This window comes from Electrona antarctica, assembly GCF_951216825.1.
Source record: "Electrona antarctica genome assembly, chromosome: 13".
In the NCBI taxonomy this organism is placed as follows: domain Eukaryota; kingdom Metazoa; phylum Chordata; class Actinopteri; order Myctophiformes; family Myctophidae; genus Electrona; species Electrona antarctica.
This window is the reverse complement of record NC_136794.1, coordinates 25,705,236-25,727,692: the sequence shown is the minus strand read 5'-3', so window position 1 is coordinate 25,727,692 and position 22,457 is coordinate 25,705,236. Positions and strand designations below refer to the sequence as shown.

Genomic DNA, 22,457 nt, shown 5'->3' with positions numbered 1-22,457 from the left:
CAACTCTATATATAAACTCAAAAGACAAAACGCGTCCCTTTTAAAAAACAAAACAAAACAAAGACTTGAAAGGAGAGAGTACGCTATAGAGAAAGCGAAAAGAGTGCGAGAGAGAAAAAAAAACGAAACAAAAAAATAATAAAGGTTTGGACCGAGGACTTTGGAGAGAGGCGAAGAGGATGCCAGAGAGCGGAGGAAAGAAGGATCGCCGGTCGGTCTCGCTCAGCCAAGGCTGGAAGTTTTCTTTTAATTAAAACAAATAGCCGGTTGAGGGTGGGGGGGGGTGGGGGGGGGGGGGGGGGAGTCGGTCCAGAGAGAGACGGATACTTTAATCCTGCTGTGGCACGACAGGCTGCATCATGCACACACGTGTACTGTACGCACGCACACACACACACACACACACACACACACACACACACACACACACACACACACACACACACACACACACACACACACACACACACACACACACACACACACACACACACACACACACACACACACACACACACACACACACACACACACACACACACACACACACACACAGCCTACAATTTCCCTGATACTCTTATTAGAGTGAATTTTAAGATGAAGATTACAATGAAGATTGGCCATGCAGTCTATATATATATGGAGAATTTACTTGTTGAATATTCTATGACTTTTTTGATTCATCGAATAATCGAGGAAGCACACAGATTTCTTTTGTGTGGCACCTGGATGGTTGCCATATCCAATCTGCACCTTTACCAGAGGATGAAACACAGAGCCCTACCAAGCTCTCCCCCCCCCGCCCCACCACCAATTATGTGCGCAATTGGGCTCCCAATCAACTGGTTTAATATCCAAATTACAAGCGCCCGCCCGCACGCACACACACTGACTCTTCATTGGAGTGTGTGTGTGTGTGTGTGTTCGTGTCTGTGTGCGTGAGAGAGAGAGAGAGAGAGAGAGAGAGAGAGAGAGACAGAGAGGGCAAGAGGGCGAGAGAGAGAAAGTGAGTGCGAGAGACTCAGAAGAGGCGTCCTTAAGCATGATTCATATCTAAATAACCGATGTAGAAGCTCACACCATGTCGCATCCGAGACACGTTGTGAGCTTGTAGATCTGCTATGGTACCATATCAGCGCTTGTGATGAAAACAAAAGTATCTATAGCGAGTGCCCCGGAAATGATTGCTTGTTACTTCCGGTTCATCAAATCAGCTGGTGGCTCTTCAAAAGAAGAGCTCGGCAGCTGAAAAGCGTGGCAATTTGCGACTAAAACTTGATATTAAACGTGGCGCTGAAGGAGTGGACTAGTAAGTTGATAACCCTGTCTCTCCCCCCCCACCCCCATCTCACTTAAGCGATACTTCTGTCCCTCAAATAAACAGTTTGGAACTGGTCACCCTACTCACACCCAGCCTGGACCGGCCCCACAACCTAAGCCTGCCTCAGCACCCTGTCAAAGCAAGGTCAGGGGTTCTGTGGGGTCTTGTGGGGTTCCACTCGCAGCAGGGTTGGATAGGGGCAGCCTGTCAGTTTGACTGACAGCCGGGCCTCACGCTTATAAACTTTAATGGCTCTTGTCATTGAACTCTAGGGGCCCCACCTGGCAGGTATAGGACCAATCCAAAACACAGGGAATGCACTGCACACGCGCACACGCACACACACACACACACACACACACACACACACACACACACACACACACACACACACACACACACACACACACACACACACACATCATGCGCCAAAACACTTTAGTGTTTATTTGAGTATGGACCTCCGCGTCTTTCTAGCGTCAAGTCGGCGGCCATCTTCTGACAGAAATAAAATAAAATAAGTGTCTTTATGCGAGACGTGTTTTGCTGTCACTGCGTCTACTGAATCCTGGGAAATGTGTTTGCCAGTGTGGCACGGCCTTCAAAGACCCCAGCCAACAAAATTGAGACGCCGTGCAAAAGCCATGAGGCCGGCCGGGTGTGTGTGAGGAATGTGCCCTGACAAAACATTCCGCAGGGAGGCTGAAACCAAAACAGTGGAAAAGCAGCAAGGAATTCCACTTGTTCAGCAAAAGAAAAAAGTGCACAAGGCGTCCATTGTTTACTGTCGCGTCCAGGCGCATATGCCGGCGGCCCAGCCGAGGCCGCCTGATTATGTTATGCTAATTGAACTAGGTAACGGCGTGTATTGTGCAAAGCAGGTGACCTTTTCGGCAGCAGGGGAGTAGGTTTCCCCTTGTGTTCACAGGGAGTAAAATACCAAAAGGCCCGAGGGGGTACAGGTGAAGCCGGGCGTGCTTACTGTAACCGGAGTGCAAACACCGTGAATAACCTCATTGGCAGCTGGTAGCAATTAGCATATTAGCCTGTTGTTTATCAAATAATTGCTAACAACCGTGGTTTGGACGCGGCCGACATCTGTTTGCGCGCAATCATCAATTAGTCCCCGGGTTCAGAGTTGACCGGCGTCGTTGCCAATGCATCATTCATGAGCTATTTAACTAGAAAGACTTTTTGCGATTACGCACTCCGGCGGTGGGGGCGAACGAAAAGGAGCCCGTAAAGTCCATTCAGCAATTTTTATCTCCCTGTTTCCCAGCTAATTTGAGCCGCTTTCAAAGGGAACCCGATGCTCATTATAGCCAAGCTTGTCTTAACCTGCCAATAAAAGCGGGGGATATATTTCTCACACTGGAGTGTGCAGTAAAACGCTGGATGCACACGGTACAGTCACACAGGAGGCAGAGGGGGGCTATAAAGAAAAAAAGGTTTAGGATGTTTTGGCTCCGACGGAGGGGCTTCTCAGCTCCGGCCTATATATATACTGCAAGTCACTAAAAACATAAAATCTCAACTGGGTCAGATACTCACCGATGTTAGATCTAAAATCAGATTAGTGGGGTTTGTCGCAAAAAGGTGGAATCAGACTGTGTCATGGTGGCAAGTCATCAATCACAGAGGAAGAGACATTCCTGTTCCTTTGAAATTTAGATAGCATTTTATGTAGATTTTAGATTTTAGTAGCACTCTATGCATATCAAATTGCATTATATAGATATCCCACTGTTAGATGGATAGGTTCTTAGCTTATGTATGATTCTTGATGACTCTTTTTATGTATTTGATGTATTACCCTGTGTTGTTCTTGCTTACTGTGTAAGTCCCTCTGGATTAAGATGCCTAAACTGTAAATTGTACCGTCACTTTATCCCCTTGAACCCTAGCCTCACTATTCTGGGGAGAACATCCGTCAAAAATAGCCAACGTACAAGCTTTTTTATTTATCATTTGCTATTTGACCTTAATGCTGCGTGTGCTATACTTAGATCAGAGATGTCAGGTCTAGTGTGGTGGGACTCGGGACGTTTCCAGACAATACGAACCCTCGGGCAGTTTGAGGCCGGATAAACAAAAGCACAGCTGACCGACTTATCCAGCTGTGGTCCCTTGTCTGAGCCCACGCATCTGCTCCATTCACATTAATGCAAACACACGCACGCAGAGAGCACACACACACACACACACACACACACACACACACACACACACACACACACACACACACACACACACACACACACACACACACACACACACACACACACACACACACACACACACACACACACACACAGCTGCTATGAAACACCTCCACACATCGGATATACAGTAGATACACAAAAACAAAGACACCCATGGGCATAAACACACAAACGTATACACACAGTGACAAAACTGCTATAAAACTTTTCCACAGATTGGATATAAATCCACAAGAAAGCATGCACACACACACACACACACACACACACACACACACACACACACACACACACACACACACACACACACACACACACACACACACACACACACACACACACACACACACACACACACACACACACACACACACACACACACACACACACACACACACACACACACACACACACATTCTCTCCATATCTGCTTCAATCAAACCACCACCGGGCACAGTTTTTCAGCTACATTCCACCTCCATTACACGAGAGACCTCCATTGAGGTTATGATAAAAAACAACAACAAACAACATTCCTGCCAGTTTGATTTGATCAGGTACATTTAAACCTCTCCTCTTTACTACCACGCTTTCTCTCTGTTGTGGAAGGCTTGTAGTTACAGCAAAGCAAACGTCGATTAGGGGTCCATTTGGTTTCATTGTACGCTCTCACGAGTTAAAGGTAAGAGTCCATTTGGTTACCAACTCTCCATCATTTAGCTGGGGACCACATGGAATCCCCTCAAGGACCACTGGTGGTCCCCGGACTATTGGTTGAAAACCACTGTCCTATATAATGCTGTCGTGCGGCAGAAATATGTGTCACGTCGCCACATGTTTGTGAGGTAATTTGTAGTGGTTTTTCACAGGGGAGTAACACGGTGCTTGGATCTACGAGGTCGCACTGTGGCCCTCATGTGAACAGATGCTTTAACTGACCACGACATTCCCGACTCTTGTTTTCATTGTTTAATTCGCTGCTTTTGATAACTTTTAAGAGATACATGGTTTCCATCGGACACAGTAGGATACGTCACACGTTTGGATCACGTGACCGGAAAAAAAATCAGTCACATTGGCTCCCTATAGGGCTGATGGGAAATTGAGGTGCAATGCAAAGTCAATGAGGGGCAATGGCGGCGCCCGTGTCTCCCAGTTCCCCGCTGCTGTTGTTGTCAGGACACTGGAATATTTTCAACACTATTACAAACAATTGGAATATATCAAACGGACCTACATTAGCGCCCGGATGATTCTTCAAAGGTTAGTGAAATACTCAGCAGTGAAGGTTATTTCACGAATTCAATTCAAGTGTTAATGCGCCGTGTATAAGAAAGTTCAACACATTTCAACATTTGCTGTGAGCGGGCGTGTGTGCGAAATTACATTTCAAGGGGGAAAAAATGAACGGTTTCATGCAAGTGCACCCATATAACACAACTATTTGTGAAATGAATTCATGAGCTCTGCAAATGATCAAAATTCATCCTCCATACTTTTACAGTCGTCGCTCCCCGTACTAACCCCCATGCAGCATAGGCCTATAGCTGCTTTATAACAATAGCTTCCACCCCCTGACTTCAAATGATTCCTCCATTTCCTTTGATTATGCGATCCCTCCGTGCGTGGCTGACCCTGTCGAGAGAGGTGTGTGTGGGTAACCACTTTCAGATGTGTACCAACTGACATGCTCTGGGGGGCCGAGACAGGCAGTGGTGGAAAAAGTACTGAAATATTTTACTTAAGTAAATGTATAAATACTGCAATGTAGAACTACTCCGTTACAAGTAAATGTCCGGAATTCAAAATGTACTTGAGCGAGCGTGCGTGCGTGCGTGCGTGCGTGCGTGCGTGCGTGCGTGCGTGCGTGCGTGCGTGCGTGTGTGTGCACATGTGCACTCTGCGTGCGTGTGTTTGCATTAATGTGGCCACTTTAGGTGTTGCACATGTACACATACATACACACACACGTACATACGTACACATACATAGCTCTGCATAGGAGTGGCTAGCACCACTCAAAAATATGTGACGCATGACCTTGTGAATAGTCTATTTTCAAATTGGCAAAACGTATATTGAGCTAATTATCTGTCTCAATGCCACATGACGCCTTATGGCGCCTCCCCCTTAAAGTTCGTAATGCATATATTTTTTATATTACTCAAAATCTACAAAGTAACTAGCAATTAAAGTTTTCTAATAATTGTAATGGAGTACAATATTTACCTCTGAAATGTAGTGGAGTAGAAGTAAAAGTATATACTCCAATAAAGTACAAATACCTCAACATTGTACTTAAGTACAGCACTTAAGTAAATGTACTTAGCACTTTCCACCACTGCCTGCAGGGCAGAGCTAGCTGCTAGCGTATACCGCCTTCAGCCAATTTGGGAGAATTCTCAGCTCCCCGTGGCAGCCACCCCGGTGACCCCGCCAGACCCCTGCCCATCCCGGCACTCTGCGGGCTGCAGAAATCCGAGACGTGAGCCCCCCAATCGCCTCCCTCTCCCAGCGCCCGATCTTAAAGATCATTTGTGACTCCCCTTCACCCCTGCTTCCTCTACTTTCTGTTCCTCCCTCCAGGGAGTCACCCACGGTTTGCATTGCCGATGGCTATTCAAAGCTCTGCCTTTTTAGTCAAGTCTACAGTGCTTGTCTGAATTGAGAACAGCATTTCTTTTGGCTAGTGGACTAGAGTATCCTGTCATAAAAAAGAGAAATTGTTTTTCTTTCAATAAAGGTCGTTCCAGGCCAGTTTGAAGTTGGTCTTTAAAGCCCAAAGCACACCAATGGGCCGCCATAACAAAACGGTTGCGAGTAGACGCATGTAGTTGCATGCAACCATTGAATTGAAGCAATTGAATCACTTGCGTCGACTTGTGTCGACATGCAACAGGACATATCACACCGTTGTGACGAATGCTAAAAACGTTGTGTTGTGTCTCGTGAGTGTGATTTCGGCTTTAAGCTAAATTTATAATTCATTGCACTAGGGTGATCAACAAGCTAACAACATGTTGCACCACAATTTAATCCTTTAAGACCCAGAACATTTTCCAAAATATTCCATCCATTATATTCTATTTTTGATAAATACATACTGTACTGTTAAGTACTACAGTGCAACATCCTGTAAAATGAAATAGTGAGGGTCACACTCTCAAGAGTTAAATTCACACTCTGAATTCTGAAGTCTATTGATACAGTTCCTCAACACCCCAAAAAGTGACACCCCTACTGCGTTCTCTGACCTTCACATTCATGTCCAAATGTCGAAGGCCTCACTCAGACCTTTACTGCATTGCTGTATGCTTGTTGGATGAATGTTGTGTAGTGTCATGGACGCCCCAATGCATTTCCAATGGGAGTCACATGGTTTGTTGTATGAGGGGGAGGGGCGCAGTCGAAACACAGCCGAAAGCCATACAACAGCTTGTAGTCCAAAATGTGGACTACAAACCATGTGACTTCCATTGGAAATGCATTGGGGCGGCCATGACACTACACAACATTTATCCAACAAGCATACAGCAATGCAGTAAAGGTCTGAGTGAGGCCCTAATGTCCTAATGCCCTTAGAGTAAAGTGAAGTAGACAGAGGCTGCTTCAGTATCCCAGTCTGAGCCTTAACAGTCATCATAGCTGCGACCTTGCGGGTAAACAGATTAAGGTTATTGGATTAAAGCAGTGTTTGTCTATTTCTCCTCAAAAGCAAACCTTGGTCCCAGCGTGGTGCCATTCCTCGCCTCTGACAGGTCTGGCATGGCGCAGAGCATTCCCCTTCAAGAGAAACATTCTGGAAAGGTTAATGGCGGTTTACCCGATCACTTAGACCCAACGTTCCGGCCTGGCCCGTTTGTCCACAGTGGGGGGATGATGCCTTTCAGGCTTTTGGAGGTGGTGGTGGGCTGATAAGTCGCGGTGACCGAGTTTTATTTGCGTGATCTTGCGTTATTGTGCTGTTTGTTTTGCTCTCTGTCCAAGAGAGACATGGAACGGAGCCATGTTCCCTTTTTACGATTCCAAGAGCTTATTTATGTCTTGGTTTGTCTGCAGGGCTGGAACAACAGGTCATGTCCAGAGATGCACCGGCGATACCTCGTACTAACTGCCAACAACTGATTCCTCCACTCTAAACCTTACTCAACTTTAGCCTGTTCTGAAGCATTATTTCTACTTTAAAATAGCTCTCTATTACAAGGAGGTAATGACTGTGGTTCCTCTGGAGAAACTGACTTATCTCCTCCGTGATAACATGGAAGGGTTCACAAAGGTATGGGAACCAGTCTTAGATACAGTGGACCCTTCTAGACTGTGCTTCAATGTACCTTATTGAACGGTAGTGAATAACAAAGACTCTGGTGACCTGTAGTGTAATCATGTCAAGACTGTGGTGTACTCGTTTTGTCTTTTTTTTTGTGTTTTTTGTCTGTGCATTGTAATGTCCGTATTGTGGTTCTTGTTGTTTTCCTATGCTATGTTGAGAAAAGAAAAATGTGTGGTTCTATATACAATGAATTGTGATTGAACAGTTGTGAAATTTCAGAGCCTCAATAAAAATACATTGGGAAAAAAAAAAAAAAAGCCCTCTTTTTGGCATCTGCCACTTAAGGTGACTTGATTGATTGATCAAGAAGCTCCCTTCACAGCCTGGGCCATGGCTCAGTGGTCCAGGCACCTTGGCTGGTAATCCAGTCTGGCAGTGTGCCGCGGGTTCGACTCCCGATCCCGACTGCCTTTACTGCATGTCACCCCCCCATCTCTCTCCCCATTTCCTGTCAGCCTACTGTCTGTCCCTCCATAAAAAATATAAAATAAAGGCGAAAGCCACACAAAAAAATAAAAATAAAAATAAGCTCCCTTCACGGCTTTTAAATGTTGGAAAATGTTTTTCATTCTTTGTTTTCCAGAGTCAGTAGCATTATAAAGAACCTGAAAACATTCTACTTCCCCCACTATTTCACAATCCAAGTGCGTTTGTCTTACATGTAACGCCAGCACCGTTATTCCAAAGCTCCCTTGGGTCATCAGTATACAGCATGCGGCAATTAACATCTAACTGTAGCATAGACATTGTACTGTATATGACACCATACCCCAAGACGTAGTTGTCATGGCCCTACACTACAGCCCATCAGAATTCACAGTCCTGACATCTCTCCAAGTAGAGTAGAACCTCAGTACATATCTAGATGAATTCCTCCACAGGGAGGACCAGGAAAAGACAGAAACTGAGCCAGGCATTAACTGAAGCGTGAGCCTCAAAAATAAGAATTCTTGGGAGTTTTTCCAGATTAGTCAGGGGAAAAAAATGAAATGTCATTCCTCCATGTTAATCTTGGCAAGTAACAGAAACATACATCTCATTAAATACATTACTTGTGTGGGTGGCAGGTTTTCGTTCTTACATTAATTTGACTAGTCATGATTTCATGAAGTTATTATCCTTTCCGAAGCCCAGCAGGTATAGCCCATTATACTTTGAAAAGTGGATAGAGAGATATATAATATTAGTTTGACTAATGTAGGGATTAATAACCACACATATTTACTAGATTAATGCTTACTGTCCTAGTATTCAGGAATTAAGTACATCTTTGACCTTACAGGCTTATGCAAAGGCTCAACGTATGTAACTTAGATAGCATCTTATGTAGACATAGCACTATATAGTATATATGCATAGTTTCATTATATAGATATATTCCACTGTTACGTTCTTAGCTTACGTATGATTCATGATAACAATGTTTATGTATAAGATGTATTGCCATGTTTTTGTTCTTGCTTAATGTACTGTACGTCACTCTGGATTTCTGCTAAATGCCTAAATTGTAAATAGTTTGAAGATCTCGTCTACATCAGAACCACATTCTGAAAATGTTATTGATTCAACTACTGCAGTATAAATAAGTGATCTATGTATGCGACTGTGAATATACTGTGAATTCCAAAACATTTAATACACATTTTATATCTGATGCTCAGTGATGTTACTTGCACAATAGAGACTGAGGAAATCTACCTTGTGTATATTTGATATTTTATAGTTTCGTTGTCATTTTCCTTTTCTTATGCATATCTTGAAACTGCAATGTGTGGAAGCTTGTACGGAAAATAATGTCACGCACCATTTTACACCTGTATACTTGAGAATAAACATGGACACTGAAGTTGGGGGTTGGAGGCCTAGCCTCATTCCTTCAACTGCTTGAGACTGTGTCGGCTATTGACAAAGGGACTTTGTTAACTCCCAGTTATTAAAACATTGGCTCACGAAACTTATCACCCTCTAATTGCAATCATATCCCATATCAGGCTGAAAACAAGCCAGGCAGAGCTGGTCACGCTATATGCAATGTGAGGCTGTATAATAGGAACTATGGCCCCACATGCATCATTAATAGCATTCTGAAGGCCTCGCAGGGCAGAGCATAATGGCTTTAGCAGGTAGCCATTCCCAATTACGGCGAACACTCCGAGAGCGCTTGTGGCTGGGCCTGGAGCAACACTTAGGGAGACTGCTCAATTTCTCAAAATAAAATGAACTTCATACAAACACTGTCAGGCTGGATATTCAATCTTTTACATGCAGTTCTAAGTTTAGCCACTGACCGTTGCAAGTCTCGTTACTGTCAAGGAATTGTAAAAGGAGTTCCTTACGTTATAAATGTAGTGGAGGGGATTCGGGGTAAGTTAAACCTAAAAGTTGTCGTAGTACAGCCAAAAGAACACATCTACAATCTAGCACCGCATTACACCATGACACATTGTTAGCTTGTAGATCTGTTCTTTTTGGCAAATGACACCATAGCATGATGGAGTATTGTAAATTAAGCGTAAGGCTAAATTCAAACTGACCTGGAAAGACCTTTATTGAAAGAAAAACTATTTCTCCATTTTATGACAGGATATCCACAACTGGCCTATGAGGCGTATGAACTGACCAAACACGCACCGGTCCAATCACTACAAAGGTGGCTATATGGTCTAAGAACAGAATGAGCTTTCTTACACGTCAGCTGCAAAAACAGGGCTTGATTTTTGCTTTCCATATTTCCATCTTAGAAACGTTAAGATGTATATGTCTTTGTTTCTCGAGTTGTGGTTACTCTTAAGTGTCAACCCGAGGGAAACATACTTTGTCACGAACATTGGTTCTTCTGTGAGTACGCGAGAAGTGATCAGTCAGTGGAAATAATGGGGGAATAAACAGACGCACGGTAAAATCAGGAGTGTTCATTACATTCTGAGGGTTAAATGAACACAGAACCCCTAGCTCAGGAACGTGCCATGCAGAACAAATCTATGTAGCGCATATTAATAACACTAGATTTTTTTAACTGACCTAGTAGCCTACAGTTTATTAAAAGTAATGCAACTGTTATTACTTCTTCTGTAATTAGATTTGGATAAGCCAAAACATGATTATGCTCAGTTGCGCTCAGAAGGTTGGCGTGTTTGCTCAGACCGATGAAAAATGTTTTAGGGAACATTGGTTAACACACTAGCGGGCACCCACATTCATACACTAGTATGCTCACAACATCTGCATAGTAAAATAGTAAAACGTGTGAATTTATCAGAGTGTACAAATGTAACCAAATGGACTCAAGAGTGTTAAATTGACACTTAAATTGGATTTTACGGTGTATTCGTTGTGCTTCGCTTCGGCTTCCATATTTTCTTCTTCGTACCACAAGCACAACCAAAAAAAAGGATACAGTTAATTTTAGGCCGATAATATGAGGAGAGAAAATGAGCCTGGGGAGATCTTCCAAGAAAGCTCTCCAGAAAGCCTCTGCATTAGCTATCAGGACAGGCAGAGAGGATGGCTTTTAGGAGCAACCTCTGCTATCGTGTGCCATGAATCACAGAGAGACGGAGATCGCTTGATGGGTACAGGCTTTAGTTTAGGCCGACAACCTACCTCAAACCCTAACCGCAAGCACGGAGCAGCACATGTTCGACCGCATTTCCAACCGTTGTTTCATCATGTCGGTGTGCAATGCATCCCCGCTTGTTTCCGTGCTCCTCCACACTTCCGCAATTACTGTAACCTTCTGCCTAGAAATACTCTCTGCTGGCGTGTGTAGTGTGTGTGTGTGTTTGTGGTATGTACGTATAATGTGGTGTACTGTGTGAGTGCGTGTGGAGTGACTTCCCCCGTCAGAGCGGTAAGGAGTATGAAAATGGAGATGACGATGGTTTTGGCTCGGATCATATTAAAGGAAGGATGACTAAGCGATCCTAGTCTTTCACTCAGCGCTGTTGGTGCCAAATATCACTTTTTGCTTGGCATGTCAAATACCCAGGGGTCATCAATATGTCTGTACACAGACAAATGTGTCCATAGCAAAGACTTGGCCTTGTCCATGGCAAATTTTAGTTTTTCTGTTTTACACACCATTATAATGTAATTAAATGTATTCAGTAATTGATCAAAATGACACTTCTTTACTACGTCACTACATGGCACATTAGTCCAACTAGTACTAGTGGTTCTCAAATGTTTTATTTTTCAACGAGCCCCTTAACTCTTTTTCCCCCCAAGTCCTTATATATATGTACGTCGACGCTAGGTGGCGTCATATCCAAGTCCGTATATATACGTACCCCAACGTATACTCCGTCTATATAATGGTTAACATTGGTCCGGTTCCTATAGCAACGCCCCACCGTTCCAACTATGGGATTGCAAATATATTCACAGTGCAAAGCAGTTGAAAGGAGGATTTTCAAACCGCCAGAACTCGGATTCTTGGATCGCTGTCCTTGGTGGATTATCTGCCATCCACATTTCGGATTTAATTTGTGCCTTTGTACCATGTGAAAGCTTCTGACGAGAGGTAAAGAGTGTGTGCGTGATCCAATGATACTAAAGTGTGTGTAGCGAGAGTGTGTGGGGTGCGGGCAAACTTTAAAGTGAACGTGTATGCTGGCCCCTGGAACTGGGGTTTATGCTAACAGCTAGCGGTAGAGATAGAGTTAACTGAACACTCTCAGAGTTACAGAACTGTTATGGTCTCTTTATGTGTTTCTGGTCATACTCATTTTGGATGTCTGTGGCAAAAAAATTGAATTTTGACTAAAATGTACCCAAGCCAACATGGCGATGACCCCTGCAAATACCCACAGATTACATTCACTCTGCCGGGTCAATACAAATTATACTGATATATCCTCCTCTGCTTTCAGTGCCGTTCGTCCATCCTTGCTATGTCAAACATCAGATGGACCACCAGTCCATTGTTCGGAAAACCTCAACACTGACAACCGCTCGTTGCATTTACTTGTACAGTAGCGCCGCTAGCACGTAAGTGATTTAAGTCAGGATGGACAGTGAGGACAACATTGATTGGTACATGGATATTTCACTTGTAGTGTATAACCAGTGTTGATTATACCATTGCAAGAGGCCAGAGGGAGACAGGGAGTGCATTCTTTTCAAATAACCGCATGGCTGTGGTCTCACCACTTCTAAAACCTGAATGCATAACAAACACTGCACTGTATTAATGGTTATTTAAGCTAACTAATCAGCTACAAGCTATTACTTAGAAACAACATGGACTTCAACTCAACCTTTCTTGGGGGAACACAACATGTATGTTTTGAAATTGAGGTGAAACGTTAGTCATTTCTAGGTTGTTCCTACAGGTATGGCGTCTCCGTCCTACACGCTGGAGTAGTAAGGTAATGTTTATTCCAATAAGACACTGCCAACAGTTTTATTGTGTGAGTGTGAAGCCCCAAAATATGGACAATATCGTGATCGTAATCCATTTTATTGAAGGTAATACATGGCTCATCATGGGCTATCGCTTACATAAAGTAATGTAACGTATAACAGTAATTTCCAAACCTTTTCATGTCAAGGACCCCCAAATGAATATGCATTTTGGCCACAGACTCCCATCTGAAAATATTTAGTGTTCACAAGGCATCGCAATTGGCCATTCTCAGCTAGCTGTGTGTGTGTGTGACCAGCCTGATGCTCGTTGATGCTTGTTAATGCATCAAGGAAGGCAATTATGTTGCTGCACTGTCAAATAGGTCTACATCCATTCTAAGATAGCATCTTAAATAAAAGTAGCGCAAAATATGGTAGCGCATTGTGAAGTGTGTGAGATTAATAGCTCGCGGGGGGCCCCGGCCCCCTGAACAATTTAGTTGAATAGCTCTGCTATATGCTACTGTATATTAACACATTTAGCACTTAAAGTGCTAAAGTAAGAAGACCTAAAGCTTGCCCTGCATTATGAGTCATCACCCAAAGTGCAACTGCACTCTGAAATCCTCTGAGAAATGCTAAACCAGTGCCATTTTCTTTCTTTCTTTTTTATTTATTTTTTGTTAACCATTTTTGTAAACGACCGAAACTTAATTACACACCATCTGACTATTTATAACACTTGGTAAATTTGAACACTGATTGAACGTGTGCAACCACAGAGAACCCAGCCTATATGGTGAGCTGTACTGCAAATAAATATCCAAGACATTTCCCTGCATTCAAGGAAACCATACAGGTGATTTATACTGAGTTGCGCGTCCACAACGCACGCAATGTTCGTGCGCTCAACAAAGTATAAATCAGTCTACGGTCAACGGGCCAAACGTATCGGGGAGAGGTTGTGGCTATTGCTCATAAACGTCATGGAGTGGGGAACTTCAAAGGCCGGCACATGACCGTCAGGGTTCGACTAAAACAGCGGGTGTTTTGTGTGCACATGAGTGCGTGTGAGTGTGTGTGTGTGTGTGTGTGTGTCAAGAGAAAGGATACTGAAGGGACTTGACTGCCGAATATTTTCTCGCTAGAACGCAACACTCTAAAGGCAACACAGGAAATATATGCTGATCCACGCTTGCCTTTTTTCAGTAATGCCCGGGTTTCACGTCCATGTAGCCTCACACACACAGGCACACAGGCACACGGGAGCCGATCTCCTGCTGCTGGGAGACAGAGCGCCTACGCTGGCTGGAGTTGTGGAGGTCAAGTGCTTTGCTCAAGGGCGCTCTCGAAAAAGCGGTGTTTTTGGCTAGAGAGAGTGTTCAGTTATTCACCACATTTCTTTCTTACCTCATTGCCCAGCAGAGCAGAGACGCAGGCTTCTGAGGCGTCGCAGATGGCCGTGAGGTCGTGACCGCCCTCCAGGGCTAGCACCACCCGGCCGCCCGCCAGCCCCATCAGCTGCCTCGTCAGGTATCCGAAACCTGGGAGCACAGGAAATGACAGCAGAGACGGAGAAGGACGGGGGGAGGGTGGGGGTAGGACAAGGGGAGATGATGGGAGGTGAGTGACGCTCTGGCTCAAAGTTGGACATGGAACAAAGAAAACACGGAGCGGGAGAAGGGGTTTCGTTGGGGGGGAGACTATTGCATCATATTTCTTTATGGAAAGAGAAAGAGACAGACAGAGAAACAGAGAGACAGACAGGCAGGCAGAGAGAGGGGGAGAGAGAGAGAGAGAGAGAGAGAGAGAGAGAGATTTCGGTTTTTCTGGGGACCAAAAAAAGGGCATAATACAAGCCAGGTTTAATTTTAATAAATGCGGCTTTGGGTTTTGGCTCAGTCGCTGCCTTTGATGTTTTCCTTCCAGGAAGGAGGGGTTAATATATGCATTCAGCCATATACCTCTCTCTCTCTCTCTCCCCCCTTCACTCCACCCATGCTCCCTCGTCCTCCAATCTCTCTCTAAGCCACCCCTCACACTCCCCTCCCCGCGTAGGACCCCTGGCTCTCGTCTGGAGATCTCCGGGATGGTTTTAGGGAAAGCTCTTTGCTGGCACGCCAAGGTCTCGTGCTCCATGCACAAGTCAAGGAGTACAAAGGTATAAAACATTGACAAGGTGTGTGTGTGTGTGTGTGCGTGCGTGCGTGCGTGCGTGCGTGCGTGCGTGCGTGCGTGCGTGCGTGCGTGCGTGCGTGCGTGTGTGCGTGCGTGCGTGCGTCTGGAATGGACTGTGTGTTAAATGGCAAAATTAGAAGATCTACAAGCTCACATGTCACATTGTGACATGTTGTGACAACTTGTGAGCTTGTAAATCTTCAATTTTCACAAAATGTTTATCTGTTTTTATTGAATGTTTATTCGTCAACTTTTGCTGAATGTTTGCCAATTATGACATGCCCAGAATATGGAAGATAGTGTTCATGTGGTTAGAGCACAACAAGGACAGAAACAAGTCAAGGACTTTTTCGGGTAATCTTTGACCTTTGCATTTGACTCTGATCATTCCAGTGATATGAATGGTAAACGGAAGGTGTGCCCCAAAATAAACTCTGATGCATTTTTTCGACGGACCGGTCACCTACATAGTTTTCCTGAGGTTACATTTAGGAATATGGTTAGGTTTGGGCATAGTTTTACTGAGGTCACGTTTAGGAATAAGGTTAGGTTCAGGAATAGTTTTACTGAGGTCACGTTTAGGAATAAGGTTAGGTTCAGGCATAGTTTTGACTGAGGTCATGTTTAGGAATAAGGTTAGGTTTGGGCATAGTTTTACTGAAGTTACGTTTAGGAATAAGGTTAGGTTTGGGCATAGTTTTACTGAAGTTACGTTTACGAATAAGGTTAGGTTTGGGCATAGTTTTATTGAGGTTACGTTTAGGAATACACGGTGGCCTGCTATTAAGTACAATATTTGTCTTGGTATTGGAAATTGGAATTACTCAAGTAAAGTACAAATACCTCAACATTTGACCTAATAGTACAGTGCTTAGTTACTTTACTCCAGTGCACTTACATTTGGCTGTGAGGCTGTACCCTCCCAGGGGCGGCGCATGGCCTTCCACCGCGTCGAAACCCGACGAGACCAGCACTACATCCGGGGCGAACTCGTTGGCGATAGGCATCACCACCGTCCTATAAGGGAATAAAACACACACAAAAAATGTCTTTATATGCGAGAAATTGTAATGAAGAGAATACGACACGTCTTTAAATTGACACAACTAGGTAGATTTTCACAAACAATGCATGGCTTGAGCTCAACTATCCGAGTACTATAGCTATATTTATGTGCTAATATTCCCCTAGTTCCCAGTTCCCATCAGAATGGCCGCCGGGCCAACGTTTATGGGCCCCGAAACGAAACACATCAAAATGTATTTCTCGGGATACAAACCTGCAACTCAACCCACTCCAAAGGACAGTCAAAACCACAGAGTCCGATAAGCCAAGTTTTTTGGGAGAGACACAATTTCAAGATATTAACATTGCAATCAATCCCATGGGAATATAAACAAGCAGGGTTATTGGATTTTGCCAGCATAGTTCCATATTTCCACAGAACCACTACTGCAGGCACTGGAAGTGGAACCCACAGCTTGACAGACAGGGCAAAACAAGGGCCACGCGAAATGTGAACATTAAGAGCATGAGGATTTAAAAGGATCACAATGGAAGAAAGACAAATATATTATATTTCAGGGCATTTGGGTGGCGCAGGGGTAACGTTCCTAAAATCCTCCACGGTGAATCCGGCTTGGCAGGGCGCTCCAACGAACAGGATTGGCTGTGTTTGTGGGTGCATGGGGAGGTTGATCTCTGATTGGCTGTGTTTGTGGGTGCATGGGGAGGTTGATCTCTGATGGTGCACTAAAGAATAAAGACACAGGGTGGCCACAACGCCCGTTTAGCGAACCACTTGCTTTAACCCTTATTTTATACTTTAGCTATTGAGAAATAGCAGATAATAATAATGAATTGCATTTTTATCGCGCTTTTCTATGCACTACGTGCCTACTCAAAGCGCTTTTACAATGGTCCATTCATTCATACATTGGGAGGTGAAGCGGCGAACAGTCGACGCCAGCGTCCTCACTTCCCACATTCACACACCAATGATGGCAAGCTCACACCGACCGACTCATTGGAGGCAATGTGGGGTTCAGTGTCTTGCCCAAGGACACTTCAACATGTGGACAGGAGGAGCCAGGATTCGAACCGCCGACCCAGGGATCGCTGGACGACATGCTCTACCTCCTGAGCCACAGATCTACAAGCTCGTAGTGCGGCACTACTAATGCAAATCTTTGTAAAGATATTCCTTCACAGCAAACATTTTTAAGTCAAACCTTTGCTTCTGGTGGGTCCCTGAAACAACATATTTTCAGATGGAGGTCGGCGATCACATACATAATTCTGGGGGTTCCTCGACATGAAGACGTGCGAGCACCACTGACATACTGTAGAAACATAGGTTTTTCAGAAAACTGTCAATCTGGTCTCAGGTCTTAATGAGTCAATGTCAGCTGAAAAGAAGCGACTGGTGGTGACATTACAATGTATCAGAGGAGAGACGTGGTTGTCTACACTCCAAACAGAGGCCAGCAGTGACAGGAACTACATGGAGGAATTGGTAACGGACAGATCAGCTAAATTGGGACAAAATGAAAAATTCAATAAAATAAGATACAATCTTTTTGGCAGTGGAGACACTTAACGTTAAGTGCTTGGTATAGGAGTGAGAAATGGAAACATCCTGTCTCCTTTGAAGGGAAAGAACAATTGAAGGTTAAAACAACAACACTTCATCTATATTCATGTAGTGAAATATTTTATGTAAACCTCTTGATGGTTATCATATAGGCTACTGAACAGATGGAAAGCTACAGTACATGTTTCAAGTATATATACATTTTAATTAATTTCCAATGAAAGAATTTCCATCAATCTATTCCAATTCAATGATTCAGTTTTAAAAGTATTTTACTGAAGTAAAGAGTGCACTGCATGTGTATCTAGGGGCAGGCATAATTGCACTTCAGGGGAGGAGTATGGACACATTTTAGTGTGTGTGTGTGTGTGTGTGTGTGTGTGTGCGTGCGTGCGTGCGTGCGTGCGTGCGTGCGTGCGTGCGTGCGTGCGTGCGTTTTAGTCTCTGTTAATTATGGAAGATAATTCTAAAACTGAATGAGTGTGGTAAAGGAGACATCTGACACATGTGGTAGGGCGTTCTTTTGCGTGCAATGTGTCATTCTTTCACAGGAATCTAATCACTGCTCTAGAACGAACGATTCACTTTAAGTTGTGGTTGCAGTTTCCATTAATAGTAATACTCTAAGCCCATATGGTGACTCCATCTTTGACTCACCTAATGTGTCACACTAGGATAGGTTTGTGTGGTGTAGTGTGTTCCAAAGCAACTATAAATTCAGAATTGTGTTTAACCACTTGAACCTCACACTGGGCAAGACCTCCGCTGTAGAGTGTATTGGCGGAAGTAGAGGGATTTTGCCAGAAGTACCGCTCAAGGAAATTACGTCGACGCTTTACAAATCTGTTTACATTCTCCGTGAATTAAACAAGTGTTGTGATTGGTCGAAAATCGGATGAGGGGGAAATACTTTTGACGGATGGTCCGGCCCGACACTTCCACCGATACACTCTTTGCCTTAGGTCGTGACCAGGCTTTTCTCTTCACAGATGAGTAAGGCTGGGACCGAGGCTAGATGAAACCCTATATTAGTTTACCGGTAAATGGTGCATTTATATAGCGCCTTTATCCAAGGCGCTTTACAGAGATTGTGCACTACATTCTCTCTCTCACACACACACACACACACACACACACACACACACACACACACACACACACACACACACACACACACACACACACACACACACACACACACACACACACACACACACACACACACACACACACACACACACACACACACACACACACACACACACACACACAGAGCAATTAGGGGTTCCGAGTCTTGCTCAAGGACACTTCGACACTAGCTCTGGGAGAGCCCGGGATCGAACTGGGAACTTTCCGGTTGCCAAGCGGCCACTCTATCCCTGAGCCACTGTCGCCGGGTGACCCCTGGGGGTCTATGCTAAGCCCCTACTTGTAGATTGGGTGTTGTTGTTGAATGTTTGCCTCAGAATAGGTATGCTAGGGTTCCAAGTGGTTTTATTTGTACAAATAGTCAATGGGCTATATGCATACACGCCATTTTGGAAAGAACTTGGGCTTCACAGGTGTTACCGATGATACTAATGAAGGCTCTGCTCCATTCTAGGTAAACAGAGTCAGGGTGCTGCTATTGTGCATGTTGGCTCACTGGGAACACTCTGCTACACCAGTGGGTCTCAAAGTGTCCTTGAGTGGGTTCCAAATGGCCCTGTACGGGTCTGTAACAAATGGAACCAAATAGACCCTTACAGGTCCATTTGGTCTCAGAATTATGGCGGTCCTTGAAATTATTTTTTTTGAAGTTTGAGAACCACTGTACACTAAATGGAACAGAGCCAAGTAAGGAAGTAGTTAGTCCCAGAAGTAGTTATTGTGTGTGCATATAGTCCGTTACAGTATACCTCCTAATAGTAGTAGCAGTATTAGCAGTAACAGTAGTATGTTTTCTTTTTTTAGAACATAAACCGAGGGAGCGTATTACAACCTGGAAGCAGTACAATGTGGCATAGAGATCTCGGTTAGCATGATGGGCTGTCTGCACTGTATAATAATAGCAGGACTTCCCGGCTCGCAGAACCAGTGGCTCTCTCTGCGAGCGAGCAGCTGCGGGCACCCTACACTTGACGCAGGTTTGATTTTTTGGACCAGGCCATTTGGGCAGGCAGTGTATTGGTGAGGTATGTGAGTGGTGGAGTACCACAGGGTTCCGCCGTAGGTTCCCTGTACTTTGCTGACCTCACGAACAACGGTGTTGGTTGGTGTGCTGGCTGTTGGCGGGCAGTGTGCCCCAAGCTTCCAAGACCGACGTTTTTCTTTTTCTTTTCCTCCATCCCTCGCTCACCGCCAAATTATAACCCTCGGCTCGGGCACACCACACCACACCCCCACCACTGTACCCCCCCCCCCCCCCCCCCCCCCCACACGACACACACACATACGTACACACAGCTGTCTGAGGGAGAGGCTGGAGGCAGCTTTAGGTCCGTTCAGAGGTTTGGTAGCCCTAGACAGTTAGAATACACACAGGGAGAGTGTGCGTCACTGTGTGTGCGTGTGTGTGTCAGCATGCCACTGGCACCGGCTCAGAAGGAAACGTCATGCATACACGAAGAGTAAAGGGTGGGGAGAGAGGAGAGAGACAGAGAGAGAGAGAGAGAGAGAGAGAGAGAGAGAGAGAGAGAGAGAGAGAGAGAGAGAGGACAGAAAGAGGGTGCCGGTGCTGGAAGAAGAAAGAGAAGGAGACCTTGGACGGAAGGGTGAGAACAATGTATTAGCCTAATGGACGAATGACTTGAAACCAATGTGAGGATCACGCTCGATGTAAATCCTGTGTCACGGCACGGGTATAACGTTTTGCTCTTTGTTTTGTGGGTGTGCCGAATTTCTGTCTGAGGGATCAATCAATAAAGCCTACTGTATCTTTTTTTCTGAAATCACTGAATGGGAGTACTTATCCTGAGCAATGAGCCGAACACGCTTTTTGGAGAAGTGACAAATGCACGCTCGGTTGTGCCAAAAAGGATTACATCAGACGCTCGCTGTTGCAACAAGCTTGAAGGAAGAGAGCAAAGACTTAGCTCAAATCAAAGAGATGATAGATATAGCATGTCCAATGCCATTTATGACAGACTACTGTTATCAGCATGAATGCTTCTACCCATCATCAGGAAACTAGACGATTAAATGAAAATTAACGACAGGGTCATATTTTTCAGCTGCAATTTCAGAGTTTAATCATGTTTCACAGGTCTCTCTCTCTCTCTCTCTGTCTGCCTCCTTCCCCTCCCACACACAGCCTTGGCCCATTAACGTTTTGACCATAAAAGACCCCACACCAAAAGGATGTCAGCCACAGGCACTCATGTGGGCCGCCGCACGCTGCAGAGGGGGTTACCTTGGAACAACCAAGGTTATTACAACAGCGGGATCACATGGTGCTTGCACTCACACCCCCTCCCCATCTTAAATTAAAATAATAATCCTTGCTCAGCATTACATTTAAAGTCAGGCAGAGACAGATTTACTTGTGTCTTTGAAAACTGCTGGCGTCATTCAACCCCCCCCTGCATGTAGCAGAATAAAAAAAAGCCACTGCGATCAATTAGAGAGCCGATGCGAGGGGGAGACCAGGGGTTTTAAGGGGGACTAATTGAGCGTGAATCAGGGGATGGATGCGTGTACGCAGAGATGAAAAAGGTCCTTCACTTAGTTACGGGAGGGGGGAGAGTTTACGACCGTTGCCGCAGAGCTACAGGACATCCTGTGCTGTCCGTGGTCCACCATCCAAACCTCTGGCCCTCACTCTCTCTCTCTGTTCATTTAACCCTTAATGGAAACCAAATGGACCCGTCGTACCGAGTTACGGATGGATACATTAACACAGAGGATTTTACCAGTGGTGGAAAAGGTACTCAAATGTTTTACTTAAGTAAAAGTATCAATACTGCAATATAGAAGTAAACATACAAGTAAAAGTCCGGAATTCAAAATGTACTTGAGTAAAAGTACAAAAGTAGAAAGTACTAATTATGCAGAATATCCCATTTCAAGTTTTCAAATGTATACAAATCTTTTGAAAATAGTAGATCTACAAGCTCACAATGCGTCACATCGCGACGCATTGTGAGATTGTAGATATGCTATTTTCAAATGGACAAAATGTATATACTGTATATGGTTGAAGTGGTTAATGTATGTTCTGTAATAATAATCCAAATCTAGAAAGTAACTAGTAACTAAAGGTGTCAAACAAATAAAAGTAGTAAATAAAATATTTGCCTCTGAGATGTAGTGGAGTAGAAGGAAAAGCACTGGAAATTGGAACTACTCAAGTAAAGTACAAATACCTCAAAACAAATACCTCAAAACTCCGTAAAGTAAATGTAATTAGTTACTTTCCACCACTGGATTTTATGTGATATGTACATATCATGAGTGTTCCCTCCACCAAACTGTAAAAACCGTGTTGTT

At 44.4% G+C, this 22,457-nt stretch overlaps 1 protein-coding gene across 1 annotated transcript in view; it reads right to left on the bottom strand.

Moving 5' to 3' along the window:
• hdac4 (histone deacetylase 4) overlaps window positions 1-22,457 on the bottom strand; it is a gene marked incomplete at its 3' end in the record, with an annotated part of 212,896 nt that overhangs the window by 4,839 nt on the left and 185,600 nt on the right. The window contains exons 24-25 of the mRNA XM_079517717.1: window positions 16,296-16,414; window positions 14,630-14,763 (exon numbers count right to left, since the gene is read on the bottom strand). Coding sequence (XP_079373843.1) covers window positions 14,630-14,763; window positions 16,296-16,414 — 253 coding nt within the window. The remainder of the gene's footprint in view (window positions 1-14,629; window positions 14,764-16,295; window positions 16,415-22,457) is intronic.